This window comes from Haliotis cracherodii, unplaced genomic scaffold, assembly GCF_022045235.1.
Source record: "Haliotis cracherodii isolate W230 unplaced genomic scaffold, xgHalCrac1.p SCAF_6, whole genome shotgun sequence".
NCBI classification, from domain to species: Eukaryota; Metazoa; Mollusca; class Gastropoda; order Lepetellida; family Haliotidae; genus Haliotis; species Haliotis cracherodii.
In genome coordinates this window covers 48,854,579-48,872,597 of record NW_027266319.1, presented here as the reverse complement: position 1 = coordinate 48,872,597, position 18,019 = coordinate 48,854,579, and the positions used below count along the sequence as shown (strand labels likewise).

General features: G+C 36.8%; 1 protein-coding gene across 3 annotated transcripts in view; it reads right to left on the bottom strand.

Annotated features, from left to right (window-relative positions):
* The window catches only part of LOC139445754 (prickle planar cell polarity protein 3-like), a 132,021-nt gene that overhangs the window by 70,415 nt on the left and 43,587 nt on the right, over positions 1–18,019 (bottom strand). The window contains exon 1 of one of the 3 annotated variants that reach the window (XM_071226960.1): positions 645–705. The exons of 1 other annotated variant lie outside the window; for it this stretch is intronic. Coding sequence is in view for 1 of the 2 variants with exons in the window: in XM_071226959.1 (XP_071083060.1) it covers positions 640–650 (11 nt within the window). In the remaining variant the exon portion in view is untranslated. Of the gene's footprint in view, positions 1–639; positions 706–18,019 lie in introns of those variants that run through there. One more of the 3 variants, XM_071226959.1, reaches the window with a different exon arrangement.

Below are 18,019 nucleotides of genomic sequence, written 5' to 3'. Positions count from 1 at the left end.
TAGGATATGTTGAAAAAAGCAGCTAAAAGGAATTTTGGACCTCTTAAAGTACAAAATATACATTGATAAAAGAAAAAAATGCATTTTTTATATATATTTTAATAAAAATAGGATAAGTATACAGAAAAAAGTTACCGGTACATAAAGAAATAGATGTGTATTTGGCCAGGTCACTAAACTTTTGCATACATAAAATGTAAAACTGGCATATTTGTTTGTCTCAATGATCAACATTCCATCCATTTCGTCTATCCTCCCCACTCTCTAAGCTCCAAACATTCAACCATAAAAAAGTCCAAACATGGTACCAAAGACACCCACTTTTCAGATTTCACCCTAAATCCCCTTTTTATTGATCTGTCTTCATTCGAATGAATCATGGATTTCCTCAACACCCAGTTCCCCCCGTCTTTGAAAATGTTTGCAAACAAAGCTCCATCTACCCAGTAAAGCTATATTCACACCATCCCATCAGCATCAACTTGTGTACAACGCAGTTCATCACTGAGTGAGATCCATGCTGACTGCAACACAAACAAGGCCCACTGTTCAACGACTTTAACTTTTTCAGTTTAATTAACTGCATAAGCTGTTCATCTTTCTTCAAATCCTCCCGTGATTACCTATTATACAACATACCTTACCTCCATCAGAGTGGACGAGGGCCTGAACTGGGGTCCTTTCTTTCACAGTCTTAAACTAAAATATGTACCAGATAGATAGTCACTCCCAGATCCACAGAATAAATGAAAAAAGGAGACCGACTCAAGTCTAGTATGTTCTGGCAAGTCTAGATTGCCTCAGCTCCTGAAATTAAGGATTGTTCTGGGCTTCATTTGGATTTTATTTCTTTTAATTTTGCAGATAATGATATAAATAAAGATCATTTTATTTCTAAGAACAAATGTTTGTCTTCAAGAATGATTGGCCAAAAGGTTATCTACTACTCCTGTTTTGATTGGGATATTCTTATCTTACCAGGAATCACAAAGCTGATTCTAATAATATGTCAATCGTATATTTAAATAGAATGACATGTCTGAATATCCCTATCAAAAATTGAGTAGTATATTATAGGTGCTATAGACCCTTACAGTACCATCTTGTGGAATATTTGCACTATAGGTTAAAGTCACTTTGAATTTAAAGATTAAAGTTTAATGATCTTTTGAAAAGTAATTTTTATTTAATATCATCATCAAACATGTCAGCTTAAAGTAGGGGAAAACCAAAGTGGCACAGGTCATAGACATGTACCACACATGAATACAGAGATGACACCAAATATCATCGTCAGGGACAAACTGGGATTTGAAGCCAGGATCAACAGATCCTGCCACCAAAGGGAGGACACTCTCTACTGAGTGTTGATTCTACTTATATCACAAGGCCATCCTTTCCTTTTATTTCCCTTGAAAAGAGTGATGTGGAATGAGGGATGGAAGGACAGATGGAGGCAGTGCCATTTTATTCACCTGGAAGTGGCATTGCCAGGAACCACACATTTATGGTCTATACCACCGATTCCATGAATAAAATCACTGCATTAATTTTTCAGACATGTTCAACTTGAGTTTTGGGAGAAGTTGGCTTCAACAAGACAACCAATTACCAATTTCTGACTGTGTTTATGCAAATACCAAACAAGAATTTGCAAAAGTCTTTCAGATTAATAAATACAATATTGTCTCAAAATAACTCAATTTTTAGAATACTTTTTATGTTACTGTAGCCAATGATTAACTTTCAAATAACAACAAAATTAAACATATTTCAATCTGACCTCTCCTTGTAACCCTCATTTCAAATGCACACCCCCATTTACTGAAGGCATGTGTGCTGCTTGCCCTGGTGGAGGTGGAGGCTGGTGGCCCTAGGATAACCACCTGGACCATTACCTGATATTGGAGATGTCTGAAGGCTTCGTTTAATGCTAGTCAGCTTCAAAGTACCCCTGTGTAAACACTCCTCTCAACAATACGTCATTCACTCAAATATGTTACTTATCTTCATTTAGTCGTTGGATACAGTGCCAAGAGGAACTGTTCATCTTCACAATGAAATGGTCTCAGTTTGTGGTCCAGCCTCTTAATGCAGGAAAACATGCTTTTTTGGCTTCAAATATGTTTTCACAGCATGTTAATTACTCCCTAACTTTTAATCATGTTTATTACGAAAATGAGTTATGCTCAAATTACACACCTGGCAGAAAAACATTGACGATATTTCAAAAGTACGTTTGAGAAAAAAATTAATTTGAAACTTATTTTATACCAGAATTCATTGATCTAAGGGCATTTTAGAAGCAAGGTCTTCTTTTCACTTTAATGTTAATTTAGTAAAAGTGATGTTTGTAGATAATATTAATAAATGCTAAAACATCAGCAGCATTGATTCAAAATCATCACAGGACAATTTTGTATCCCTGATGGTTTTACTGTAAACATAAGTAAAATGGTGATCATACTTCTCGGATCATCTTGAAAGAAAGAAAACACACCACATGGCTTGTAATTACGAAGCAGCTAAGTGACACATGATCTACATTTTCACTTTGCATGCTTTGTGAGTCTATCTCCAAAGTTGCCATCCTTGTAGATTGTTTTCCTATCATTCTCTCAGACATAAATAAATCTATCAAGCTATTCAGAAAACTCTCCTCAAATGGCAATAAATATTATTGTTAAACACATAAATATGCCATGTCTCAAGAAAAGTAAACATATCAATGTTACTGAATGATTCTACATGGGCACGATTGAACCCAATATCTAACCACAAAGACGTTTTAACAATTAAAAACAAAGTGTGGCAAAGATTTAGTGCAAATTCCCCCCATAAAGATGTAAATGGCTGAATTGGTTGCTCCGAAAAGTTAGCCTCTAGTTTATTTAAAACAGCATGGTGACATCTTAATGTCGACAATATGTCACATGGCGACCCCTACCCGTCATCTCCTGGACCGGCCCTGCTGAGAACACAGGTAAATGTTTCTAATACAACTCGTTACCACAAACATGGAATGCCATAAATATAAAATGAGAATTAATGTTTAAGACAAGTGTTGTTTCTTCAGCGATATGGGCTCATTATCAGCAAGTATTTCACCATTGATGGTATAAGAGAAGACAGCCATTGATAGACGAGTAATCATATTGACTAATGGGGACTACAGAATAATGTTTCATGTGGGAAGGTTAGTTGTAAATGGTTATTGAAGTCTGAAGCGTTGGATGATGATCATGATGATGTCATTTACTGGGTTAATTTATTTCATTATGTTTTGCAGTGATAGTGAGTTTCATATCCTACTTCAGAAAACTACTTCTATCTATTATTATGATGAAGGCAATGACACATTTTTATTTCCTTCAAAACTTATGATTAAAAGTGTTTTCATACCTGTGTTAAAGAGACAGATACTTAAACTATTTCATAAAACTACTTCCATCTATTAATTGTTACTATAATATGGAGGAGACACACCTAAATGGAGTCATCAGATGATGTTTCAGTGTCTTCTGAAGTATGTTTCAGAGTTAGTGAGTTACAATTGATCTGAGATCGGTAATATGTTTCAGCAATAGTTGCAGATACTACTTCAGAAAACTAGTTCCAAATGTTCAAGTAATGCAATATCTTAAACAAGGGACAGCCAGGCAGAAACCTTGGCCATGTAGACTAATTGACTATTATTAGATTTAATAAGTCCAAAACTGTCATTCTAAGACCCGCTAAACAATACCGGTAAATGCCAAGGTAAAGATACATGCACCAAGGACAGATGTTCATTGAAAAAGACGGAAACTTTGAACAATTACATTATTTTTCCAAAATATTTTAAACTTAAAAAATAGCTTTCATGACCTTGAAAGATGAAGAAATACAACATGCTTTTATGAAGGGTTTTTTTTGCCATCCTGATGTAGAATTCCCCCCCCCCAAAAAAAAATGTTGTAGCATCATTCCCTTTCAGAAAATAGAACACAGCAGATTGTTGTTGAAACAAGAAAATCAATATCAGCATGTATAGCTTACATTGGAGAGGGATTCACCAGTTAGCGACATTTGCAGCATGTCAAGAAAGCGGGCCTGCCTTGGATGAACCTGTTCACTGACAGCCTGTTTGCATTTTTGCATCTTCAAAGAGTAATTGACAATTTAAAATTTACTATTAATGGTTAGGTAAAATTGATGTTACGTGGAGATGAGGCTAGAAAAGAGGATTTTCTGAAGGGATTTTTAATACATGGTGATGATATCGACATCTCCATACAGAGGACGCTCTGACATGGGGCTATAGTGCATGTGCTGTATATAGTGGACACTTTACATTATGGAAAGAGTATTATTTGAATAGGATGCTGTTGGGGGACATCTTGATGTATGAATGTGTATGAGAGAGCATCATTAGGGGTAATGTGTTGATAATGACAATGCAGTAAATATACCCTCCTTATTGTGGACACCTCGATATAGTGGATTCTTACAGCTTCTTTGCTGGATTGTATTTTGAAGAGAATTACTGCATAGATGACTGCAGATACATTTTCAACCAAGTGGGCAAACAAATTGCTACCTTCATTTTGAAAAAATGCACATGTCAGCACAATTTTTCTATGTCATCTGGAATGAAAACACTAGCCAGCATCTATTACTGTTTGACAGACTGTTTGTACCACTATGCTTCAGTGCATGGAATCATGCTGGCTGCATCAGGAGCTTTCTGTTTAAATAATGCTGCACGCTAACAATATATCTTCAATATTCATTGATACACGCAAGAGACTACTCAGTCATACACTTAACAATTGCATAATCTAGGCTCCAAATGACACAATATATTATTGCTTGCACAATCTCAGGCGACAGTGATGATGATGATGCAAATGCCAAAAGAACATTCATACAACAGCTGACCAACCTGAATCTTGCATCGATCAATTGTGGAACTCTCCTGGGATGGAGTCACAAAAACGACATTTCCATCGATGGCCCTGACATTTTACCTTTGGCCATACCCTACTATGTACACATTATCACTGCCGCGTTGGCTAATAGTCGGTAGTTGATCAGGAAATGATGTACAGCAATGGACGACACATCCAACATTCCCGGACACTGTCATGGAAGGTGCGCCATAGTTCGTCTTCCCTTCACCGTGCTGCAATCCCTAGGCCTCGCCAAGGATGTGTATTCTGTATGTCGAGACAGTACCTGTCTAATAATGATTGAAAACGAAGCCACACATCCGAAACAATTACGAGGAAAAGTCTCAATGCCAACTAATTACTGATAATTCGACAATTTGGTTGTTTTGTCTGGATCCCGATTCTTAATCAGTTTTTCATTGATTTTGAAATTTCAACTGAATATCAAACACGGACAGTCTGTTAAAGATCAAATAAATTTAAATCTCCTTAAATACGAAGAACAATATTCAACTTTAATTGGTGTTCTCTGATTTAAAGAAGAGCAATTAACGAATCCAAGGGAACTGACAAAAATGTTGCATTTTAACAAAGTAAATTTCTCCCTTTTCGTCATCAAAGAGTAAAGGTTCAAGATAAATGTTTGACAGACGTCCTCCAGTCTGATGGGTCGTCTATTGCATCCATGTGATTGGCATTATCTGCACGTCTATATCTGGATGCATTGGGTGTTAATGATGACAAAGCATGACGGTGTTAACCATGACATAACATCATGTCAGACACCCAGCTGTTCATGTCAACATGACATTTCTAAAGCCCAAGGCTAATTTTCAAATTGATATGATTACAATATAGCTTGTTAAATTTCATCATTGAAAAGATGCCAAATATGATGAATAAAAAAATTCAATTCTCTTTCATGTCAAACTTTGCATTTTAAGTTCAAATTCACTCTAAAATATTCAGTTTCAAATTGGATTCTATTTATTGAAACTTTGAGATAATTGTCATTTTCTCTTGAGCCATTGTCTGTGTTCTGCGTCTGTTTTCTATTAACTCACTTCCACATGTCTGGACGAACTGTTGCTAATGACACATTCAAATAAAACAACCTATTCTATAAGGTCGTTATGCGATAAATCGCAATGAACAATGAAAAGTGAAGCATGGTTTATTTCACGATAAAACATTGTTCTATCATGACGTCATTTCTTGAGATTCGAACATACTTTCGCAACTTGATGGTGTTGTAAATTGGAAAAACATAATATTTTTAGAAGGAGGTGTCCAGTGTCTTGTTCCCCTTAGACGTAGCTGGGCAAACAAATGCAATGTCCAAATGATCGCATCCAAAATTTGGAGAAATATGACAGTTTGTATTGGGAGAAAAGGTACAGATCATCGATGTGAGGATTGTGAGAGTGTGCATTAAATACCAAACTTAACCCCGCTTGTTCATCAACTGGACCTGTCTAACATCGCCATGGTCGGATTCTATTCAGGAAGTCATCATTATTAAAATGCATGAATTTTGTTATAAAGCTTGTACATATGATTAACATCCTTAAAGGCTGTACAAAATGTTGATGTTTCATATAAGAAATAAACTATTGTGGTTGTTGTTATTGTACAATAAAACACTGCAGGGAGAATAAACCACTCGGGGTTGAGTGGCTCAAGGTTTATTCTCCCTGCAGTATTTTGATGTACGATAAACAATGCCCCTCGTCATTTATTTCTTAAATATAAAGAACAAAAAAAGTGTGAACCATTCCAACAAACCATCAGGTGACACTACTCCTCAGAGTAAAAAAAGTAAACAAAAACAACATGTCATTTGTCACTAATGTTTAAAAAGTCAACAAAGCAGCATTATTCAGAAATTGTAAACACCTTGAAGTCTTATTCCCCAACAGAACTATCTCCAAGGGCTTGCTGGTGACGTTCAAAGCCTAAACCTCATCCTGGTCCTGCAATGACATTGTGTCAACTTGTTACAGTTTTCTGTTGTTAAAATCCTCCGGTAGACTTTGTTGACTAGTCTTGACATGTGTTTGTTTCGCAAATGATGTTGTTGACAAGATGCAAAGGAATGTGAAAGCGTCTTGCCGCAAAACTTTCTCAAACTTGCAAAAACCGATTCGTGCGATCCATTCTGCTCCACCTCAGTCATCAGCTGGATTTGGAGACCAACCAACCCTTTCACCTCGCATCAAGTCCTGTGTACAGATACTCCTAAGGGAGCAGAGACAACGGAAACACCAGACGAGAAACACAAAGTACAAACAAGATAAGCCCCAAGCGCTTCAGGCACGTTTCTGGAAATAGATGAGCAATACTCTGATTCTGCAGGTAACGACAACTGGTCCCAGAGCACTCTGAGCTCAAATACTGACTTTGGAAAGAACAGGTGCTGTAAGCCTTCATCAACAGCAGAGCAGAAAACATCCATACATAAATAACAAAACCAGCACAGGCCTTGTGACTTATAGCTAGCCAGGCAGCAGACTGGTTCAGCATGCTCGTGTGCCATTAACTTAGACAAAACATGTACATTTATATGAGAATATTGAGATCTTGAACCTTCTCAGTTGCTTCAATAACAATGTGTCATTGTCTTTCACAAAACAGTATTCCATATATACATGTATATTAGAGTGTTGAGATCTAAAAACAACATGTTTTGTCGTTTCAGTGGTGTTGTGTTATTAACTTATGCAAAATCTTACTACATATACATAAACATGAGAATGTAGAGAACTGAACTTGTTTTTTTATTCTTAGAAAAGTTAAAAGCAGAAAAATACATCTGCAAGTTGTGATATGAATAAGATTATGGAGCTGCACATTATCATTTAAGACAGATTTTTGTTTCAGAAATTGCTTTCTGTAATAGCAGTATGATTGAAAAGCAGAGCAAAGTGAAGGGAAATATGTTGTTCTCATGGAAACGTTGTTATCTTTAAATATGATTACACTTTTAATCCCACATCTGCAGATTTGAAGCATACTGCAAGCTGTGAAATTTCAAGTCTAAAATGTATTTTCATATCTGCCAACAAAAGCCTTTATCATGTCTCCAGGATCACAAGAAATTGTTTTGCATTCACAAAAAGAAGTGTCCCCCCACCCCTTAAGTTTAACCTGAATCCTCTCCTTGAAAACACTGAATCCTGTTTCAACAAAAGTTTGTGGTTGACATCTGTTTGTTCACTCCAGAAAAACAATCACATCACATCCCAAACTGACAGTCGGACAAGAGGCATCCAATAGCTCACTACCCTCCAATACGGTTTGTTGTCTTCAAAACCACAAGGACATCTTATTTCCACTTTCTTCTTCAAGTTAATTGTAGCGTTGTGTCATACTGAGCCTAGCTGATTCTCCTCCTCCGTTTCATACCATCCTTCAAGTTCGGTCATCCGTCTCTACATCATTTTCTATTGATTTCCACTTCCCCTGCAGACGTCAAACCAGAATGGAGCAGACGTCAATCCAGATGATCTCTCAAGCATGAGAGCCTTTACACCTTCTTGCTTGTTTACACAAGGTTTACACTTGAAGTCATTTTGGACAATTTTCATACTCCTCTGAAACTTGACAACGGCTTCGATTCCAGAAATTTTTCACGCCACCTACGATCTGAGTGTGATCCCCATTCGATTGCGATTACATTCTGACTATGAAAAAATGAACATTTTTTTCATACAAGGAATCAATACTTTTCAAATGTTTTCCAATCACTTGAGAAGTGGCATGGATTAATTATCTCCCATATAATGTAAAGACAGTCAGTCCTCTTGAAGTGTTTTGTCAAACATGACGTCGAAGTTCGTTCTGATAATGATTCATTTCCATAAGTGATTTATAAAAAAATACCCTTTTTTATCAATATATTATGTATATGAGTATATTACAAGTTTTTCAAACTACATTAATTTAAATGATTTTCAAAATTTATACTCCATTACACAGCCACAAAACTACCCTTAGCAGCAAAAATTCAAACCAAGCAATTCTAATTTTGATTTCCTGGCAAACTGTTAAAGACACATAAAATATAAACACACGTCTGAATTTCTATACTGAATAAGATTTGTCAGCAAACTTATATAAAGTGACAACTAAAAAAAACCAAATCCATGTCACGTGGGTTTGATCACACACTAGTACAGCCAGGCATGTTTCTGCTTTGCCATCTAGTCACAGTGGTAGCAACTTTCTACTATTAAAGCCATATAATCTCATTGTAGCTTTATGAATCCCCACGAGCCACACAAATAAATGGTTTAAAACAATTTTACCTATCTATAAACTCTTGATTATAGAAAGTCTGCAAAACCCTTGCAGTTAACCGTCAAGATGTCATCAAAATGAAGAACTTTTTGTGTGGGAAAACCTGATTTTCTGTAATTTCTATTACAAATATATGGCATATCCTTCATTCTGACCACGGAAGTGTGCTGCGATCCTATTTGGCAGGATCTCTCCAACAGCATCACCTGATGAATACACTGGGTATTGCTACAACTGCCACAAGTGAAGCCAGCCAGCATCCCCAAACATACTGGCTCCCTCATCCCTCGCTCTATTAGCAATGTTTTTCTTGAGATCCATCTCAACCTGGCATTCTCATCACAGACGTGCCTCTCAGACTGAAGAGCTCCCGGTCTAGGCTGCAGACCCAAGATGATCCTCTGACCGTCAAATGGTAGATCCCCGGACACCCATGGGACGAGGGAAGTGGAGGGGGAGTGTTGATGTCTCTTCTCTTTGTGGTGTTGGTGGTGGTAGGGGTGTGGGGTGGGGTGGCTGTGTTTGGCGGCGGGTAACCTATATTTAGGTAACAACAACTACCCCAGGCACAACTGATGGATGGCCTGTTATCACAATTATATTTAACAATGCTTTAGACTTGGTTGTAGAAATTACAAAGAATAAGATCCGGATTGAAAATATAGCCTTTGAAATTTTTTAATCTGTTTTCCTTGTTGATGCTGAATTGTGGAATTTGACAGAAATGAGAAACAGTGAGTGAGTGAGTTGGGTTAAATGCATATTCCCGAGGCAAGAGCATTAACTGACTATAAAAGTCCAGTTTCCAGTCTGCTTTTAACACTATTCCAGTTACATCGCAGCTTGTCTGCCCAATGTGGGAGGAAAGCCCAGAGTGATGCAGGCTTCAGACATTTACCACTTCGGTGAAACACATGAGCACAGGTATGGTCGCAACTCAGCACAGCAAATCGCAGTGCCTTAGACGACTGGGCCACCCGTGCCTCCTGGAGCAGGTAGGAACTGCATGGTCTGTACTGACCTGACCTGAAGGACACCTCCATGTACAACATATGGTGTGTACATCAGTACAGATGCCAATGCAAGTTTTTTCAAATTTGGTGGACAAATAATAGATGCAAATAAGCACAAAGGAAAAGATAATATATGAATAATTTTGTACAGATAATATTAAAAAGCTGTCAGTTTGTACATGTTATTTTTATCCCTTAATTATTGAATGTCTTATGATAATACCTTTAAATAATCAAGTTTGTCTAAGTTCGAAATGTCTATCTTTGTCATAACAGTACTCCTTCAAATATGTTTGTTGTCAACTTTATGATGACATTGTTGAAATATACTGTATGGTATGATGGACGACTTGGAATTTCATCAGTTGTAGCAGCAGCAGCAGCTCATGAGTGAAGTCAAGAATGGCCATACATCATCATAAGGATACATTATTAAACCACAATATGACAAGTGTAGCACTAAGGTGGAATAATTCAAGTGGGCACTTGTTTCTTTAAATTATTCTTCACATTTCTATGTATGAGGAAAGGATGAGGTATGATGATTGCTGGCCCACAAGATCTACATAAGCCCTCATACACCCCAACCCCCCAAAAACCAAACTGTTATCTTTCTTGTCCCCATGTGCACTATTTTCAACCAAAAACATCAGGCTTTTAACAATTCCTGATTAATAATCAAGGGCAGGCAACTCTAACCTCCTTTCCCCAAAAAACGAATATCCTACATGTAGATGATGCATGCTGGGCTCTTGTGTCTGTGTAAGCAGGTCAGGGGGAGGTGATAAGTCCTTTCGGGCTTGTTTATTGCTGTTTCAGCAATATTCGCTAAGCTTTACTAAATAAATCACTTTGAAAAGGGCATTTCAATACCAGAGGGAACTATCGTTTTTCTCCAGAAAATAGAAAGATTGTTAGTGTCATTCAAACCAAAACATCAGAAGTTTCATACTTTCTGTGGGGCCTAATATATGAATTGCCAAACCTTGAAGAATTTGTATTGAAAGATGTTTTAAGAAATAATGTTAATTTGTCTTTGTCGGTTTCAACACTTGTTGTTTTGGACTTGTAACAAGACCATATGCAGTGTAAAGCTAAACTATATCAAAAGGGCTGATTTTGGAGGCTTTCATGACATATTTTTCTACATTCTTAACACCTTTGACCGAGCTGATTTTCTTCAGCGATGTAGATAAACACAGCAGTCATCTTGAATCACAGACCTGCTCATAGTTGACATTTGAAGAAAAACATTTTTTTTTCACTCATTTTGCCATCATGCACTTTATCATGTTATCAGTCAAAACTTGTACAAAAAAAAATATGGACTATTTATATGAACATGTTCAATAATCTTCATAATATTACACTAAATTTTAAAATTTAACAAATCCCGAGGTCAAAATGGGCTCAGATATTACCTTCTCCTTTGAAGAAAATGCATCTGAACACTCAGCAAAGAACAGTACCTAGATACATGACTTGAGTACACATGGCCAAACACAAGCCATTGTAGACCTTCTACACCCAATGCCATTTGGAAGTTCACTTGAGTGACATAACCATCGTAGATATCAATTATAGTGTGTGACATCTGCTCCCGGGGGCAATACACATCTCAAAGAAACACTAAGGCATTTGAGAGATGGACACTTTTATCCCTGCCAAACTATAGATAATGACACAACTGTTCCTTGGGGAATATGAAGGGTTTGGATGGAATTCAGGAAAGAAACATTGCAGACTTAACAAAAGATACCATGGCACTGTGTCCTGGGGGACTATGTAGTGTTACTTGGGATAGCAAGTGAGAACCAATGTAATTATGAAATTGACAGAGTTCTGTGTGTCAAGAAAAATATTTACAGCTCTGAAGGAATGTGTGTTTCATTATTAGATATATATGAGAAAATAGAGGTGTTGTTCTTGTGTCACATCTCGACATCTTAAACCAAGGGTCACACATAAAGTTTAACTTTTTTGCTTGTTGACATTTCAGGATAGAAGAAGGTAGTGAATTAACAGCAAACATCTTGATAGATGTGAAACTTTTTGACTTCATAGATCTTATAGACCATTTAATTTAATCAACACTTTCATTTCAATTTTGTAAAAAGGTTTAAAAACATATGTTTAAAGAACACAGATGTGTGAGATAAAACTTTGACTACAGTGATGGTTTTAGTGGGAACTAGGAAACATGGCAGTATGAGAGGGCTGGGACGGGTAACTCAGGTACACAGGTCGGGTGGGTCCTGAGTAGGACCAGGGTACCCACAGGACTACCCGGACCCGTGGTTAGTCATGTGATTATATTGTTTAATGGCAAAAATTATTTAGAACTCTATGGTTACACTATAAGTGACAAATGTTCACATTTCTTTCCGACTATGCACACATTCCTTCTGACTTTATATGTTTGCATGAATATAAAACTTCAGTCAACTTCAGTGTATGCAAGACAAGATAATTTTATACCTGTATCTAAATACATTTCGACAGGAGTACGGTCAAACGTTTCCCAAACGGACATTTTGTACCTATCTCTTGAGACCTGCTGCGGGTACCCGGGTAGGATCGGGTAATACGGGGCTGGGTACCCGGGTAGTAAATTTGGACTCGTCCCAGCCCTACAGTATGGGAGGATTCAGGAAACACATTCTGGATTTGAGATAATGAGGATCTAAGAAAGGATGGAACACATTGAAACATGTAAGCATGTACTTGATATACAGACACGAGATGTGGACTTGAGTCAAGCATACAGGTACCTTCAGTCTAGGACAATACTCATTGCTACATATGACGGAAATAGTCAAGATTTATTGTATTGCGGGAACAAAATTGAAGCAATTTATATCCTTTGAGTGAGGGAGTGAGTGAGTATAGTTTTAATGTTATTCTAGCATGTGCGTATGGTTTTAGCAATATTCCTGAAATATCATGTTGGGGGACACTAGAAACCCATTTGTACCCATGTTGGTAATCAAACCTAACCTTTGGCATGACAAGCAAACACTTTAACTGCTAGGCTATCCCACGGCCCCAGAAAGCCTTTACCCATGTATGACACCAGAGTGAAGACAAAAGGAATTTATTACAGTGGGATTCAGTTCATAGCTAATATAAATCTAACACCATTTTGGAAATATTGCAGTAGGATCAAGGTGAATTGAGAAACATCATTGTTTCACTATACACAAATCCAGACAGGGAGTCAAACCTGAATCTTCCACACAATCAGCAAATACAATACACCATGGCTAATCTGCATCTCCATCCAGTTGGATGATGAATCGTCTACTGAGGAAGAAGCTGAGATACTTTAACAGTCAATTCATGATGATTCATACATTCAACATGGTATAGTGCAGGTCAGACATTTTGAGTCAGACAAATGTTATATTCAAAGTTTCGGGGTGAGTGTTATATTCCAAGAGAGTGACTTCAGAAGCTTGAACTCAGGGCAGGCGACACAGGATCAAGCATGACTAATTCCCAATCTGTGAGGACCGATGGGAAGGTATGGCTGGAGCCAGCAGGAGAACTTCCAGAAATGATGGCTATTAGAAAACAATTTGCCTGCAATAAACTCTCCCTCTCTCAGCCATGTTTGCTTTTCTGGAAGAATTAACTACCAGATGAGCCACAACTAACGTTGACTTATAACATGCACCATGTCTGGCTTCTGCATTAGCCAGCCGATGCATTTTCACTTCATACATAAAATTTTGTAAAGAGTCATGCAAGACTTCAAGTATTCGAAAATAATTCGGAATTTTTGTTTTCTCCCTGCAAAGAAAAGCAGTTCGTCAAATTTGTGAAAGAAAACCAGCACAACACAAGAAAATCTGTGTCATTTATAGCCCAGTGCAGTGTTCCTTTTTAGGTGAATCCAAACATGCATCATAGATCTCATCACCCTTTCAGCATCCACCAGAGCACTTGAAACAAGATTGATCAGATACCAGGGACTGGGTTCAAAACAGACAAATACTTTAAAATACCCTTCTTCAAAACCTTACCCTTTGCTGATTGATATCTACAACAATTTATAGCATAAATTAACTTTCAAAAATGATCAAATCATGTTATACTTCCTGTAAAAAAAATTCATAAGAAACTTCGCAGTTTTTACAACGAAATTAGTGCCAGTCATGGTATGAGAATGAAGCATCTTTAATATCAATCTTGCAAGAGTCGTAAATAATTCAATGTGTTAACTGTCGACCACTTGTGAGAACTCTTTAGTGTTACTCCTCCTCTGATATCCCTGGGGTGAAGTTCAAGGTTTTATCGAAGAATCAAAGGCTACCTCTATCATTACTCTGGTAAATCATTCTATATCAGGGTGACAGAGTTTAATTTGTTCATGGGAACCCCATGCAAACCAGATAATTGACTGTTTTGAGAGTAGTCTCCCAGGATATGGACTACGTAGGTAAAATAAGTAGCTATCAAGATCAACATCAGTGAAAGTAATGACTTGCCAGAATGCTATTTTCCTTTCAACTAGTTACATGTTAATGTGAAACTGAATTTATGATCATTTAAAAGTTTCATATAGATAAAATATGGATTATCATCAGTAAAATAGTTTGCATTTCATTTTTAATTTCCAACAATAGGTGACATAACATGAGTGACAAAGAAATCTTCTTACATTACTCCAACCCAGTTTTCATTAGTTTTGCCTTGCAGTGTCTAGTAGTTTTTTTTTATGATCACAATACAACGGTCTTTATGAACGATACACCTAAGTATTCTTAAGTGATTGTGTTCAGCTTGCCTTGGCTAAATTTAGTTTCCAAAGTGCTTTTACAGAAAAAATGCATGCTGAGAGTAAGAAATTTGGCCTGAGTAGGCATGGTAGACACTGAAGAACTACCCATTAGACACACCTTGTTTCAAGGAAATAAATGTCATACCTAGTTTAAGTTTGAGCAGTATTCTTCTCCAAAAAAAAGAAAAATTTCTGGTGTAATGAAAACCTTTTTCATCTTGCCACCTGCAACCCCGAGTTGGGTTCAAATCCCAGGACATTTTGTGTTCTTGCTAACAATCTAAGTTTTAGAAATGAGAATAAAAAATAGAGTTACAACAATTGTAAACCTTACTAAATAAAAAAAGACAGAAAGACAGACTGCATAGTACACAGAAGTAAAAAATCAATGACCTTTCTCTCGACTGGTCCATGTAAAATTGAGAGAAAACACAAGAGTATAACTGGAATATCATTACCCAAAAATTTAATAAAAGTACACTTGATGAAAGTTATTTGATTAACAATAATTAATTTATCAGCCTCACTTGCACTAAAAGCAACATTACCGGGGTACTTAAAACTTAGTGCAGTCAACATTTTAACAAAACTACAAGTTCTAGTTTTCATTACACCCATGAGAGGTAGTTTACAAAACAAAAGCGTGCCAAAGATCCCTCCCAAATCTCTTGATCCTCAAATATAAACAATTAATGGCTTGTTATGAATACAAAGTGATGATCGGGTTGCATGTTGAAAACCGTTGTGGACTCCGGACTGAAATGCTTGACTTGCAAAATCTTTCTCACTGGAGATTAAATGTTGCATAATTATTGCCTTGTGGGACATAGGACTCTGTTCTGGTTACAACCCGGAGTGGGCACGAAACAGCAGCGGGTCTTTACCCACTAATATTTAGAGTATCCTCACTCATTTACATCACGGCTACAACTTTGTCTGGATATTGTTGAAGAAATTCCCTAACGGGACATTAGGTCTTAAACTTCTGGAGTTCTTTTTTGTAATATGCTGCACAGATTGTTTTCTTAAGGTTTCTTGGGAGAATTTTATGTCACTCTAGTATAAGATCATCGTCTCTCATCAGAAAGTCAATCTTGTTTCTGGAAGAAGCAGCTGATCTCATTTTGTTAACTAAGATTTCATTTTTTACAAAAGAATTTTTCTGAGTTTAATTTCATTCTGGAAGCTGATGCAAACAAAAGTAAGCAATTATGTCCATGTTCACAACTTCCTTTTATATATTTTAACAGATTTTTCCTATCAGAGGTCATTGTGACTCTTTGAGATTAAATCAGCATGCAAGTAGGACGTTGGAGAATGACAACCAAAATGGTTTATACTGCTTTTTAGATAATGACCTTTGTCACACATATTCTAAGGATATCTTGAACAGAAATATTAAATAGTTTGTTAATTCATATTGATGCTGCAAAAATCCATGTGGGGATGCAGGGTTAAAGAGGTCTGTAGTGCTTGTTTTTTGTTGTTGAACGCTGATCCCAATAATATCCAGCAGCCTATATACAATCAAGACTGGACCAGACAAACCAGTGACTGATATTATGACCCATATTCCATCTTATTTCACCCCCCAATCTATTTAGTCACCTCATAAGGGACCAACCTATTGATATTCTGGGGTGGGGGCTGCAACTTAGATCATTTTTCAGCTACAAAACCAGATATTTTTTATATTAATACTACAAGCGTCAATTCATTTTTGTGGGAGACAATTTCTTTTTGTTTTAACAGTCAGAAGCATAATTATCTTTTTCAAGAATTTTCTTGGACGTAATATGTTTTGGGATAAAATCATGAGAATTGATCTACGCAATTGGGATACAATGACATGCATCAACCAAGTCAGTGAGCCTGATAACCCGATCCTGTTAGTCACTTATACGACAAGCATAGTCGCCTCTGTGACAACCATGGGTTGCTGAAGACCTATTCTAACTAGGATCTTCGCAGGTTTGTTCCATTCTGCTTGATATTCTAGCTCAAAATGTCCTCTCATGTATTTAAAGGTCATTTTGTATTTAATGTGTGACAACAAATAAATATATTTCCTGATTCTAAATGAGGAAAGTGACATGGGAAAATTACAATTTTTTTATCTGCTCATTTCTCAACAATACAGCCCGTCCAAGAGATGAGTCAGACACAATTATTACAAAAAGGTTTTCCCCCCTGATACCAAATTCAGTATAAATACCTTATCAAGAAATTATATTCATTGCTATGAGATATCATTAATCCCCATTCCCAGGGGATCTCCATATTGCCATGTAAGTCATTATCATCTGTACAGCATCCTCGACAACGGATGGTAAAGGCCTCCACGATTAACTGACCAACATTGTCCTAAATCATTGTAATAAGACAACAGCTATCTTGATTTATTGACATCAACGGAAAAGATAATAGTTCTATGTGCAAAAAAGATACCCATGAAATGATCACCCTCTTTCCCCCAAGTCTTCATACATGACAGCAGTGGGATATCAATTTAACATTCATACAAAACCCTCACACAAACTGTTTCAGGAATTGTTCAATGATCTCTATCCTATTGTATGCATTTTGTCTTTGAAATATGATAGGAATATCACCTGAGACTCACCCAGATATGAATGCTATTTAGATGGTTTCAAAATAAATGTTTCATGTTTGTGTCTGATATAATATGAAATGCATTTCAATATGAACTGACCATCTTGTTTCAACCATTTACAGAGGGACAGGGTTGACAGCAGAATACTGGTACCATTAACCATATGCAGTCTCTGCATGGTTGAATTTGGGTGCTATTCTTTCACCTTCCTTCAGCAAATTCAAAATCAACATTTAATGTCAAAGCTGCTGGTAATGATATCAAACAGAACCTTCAATGCCACAAAAGAAACATGATTGATGGTGATGATTTGTCATGATCATATTTCAAAGTTTATTGGAAAAAGCATATTCAATACAGTTATATTCCAAATGGATGC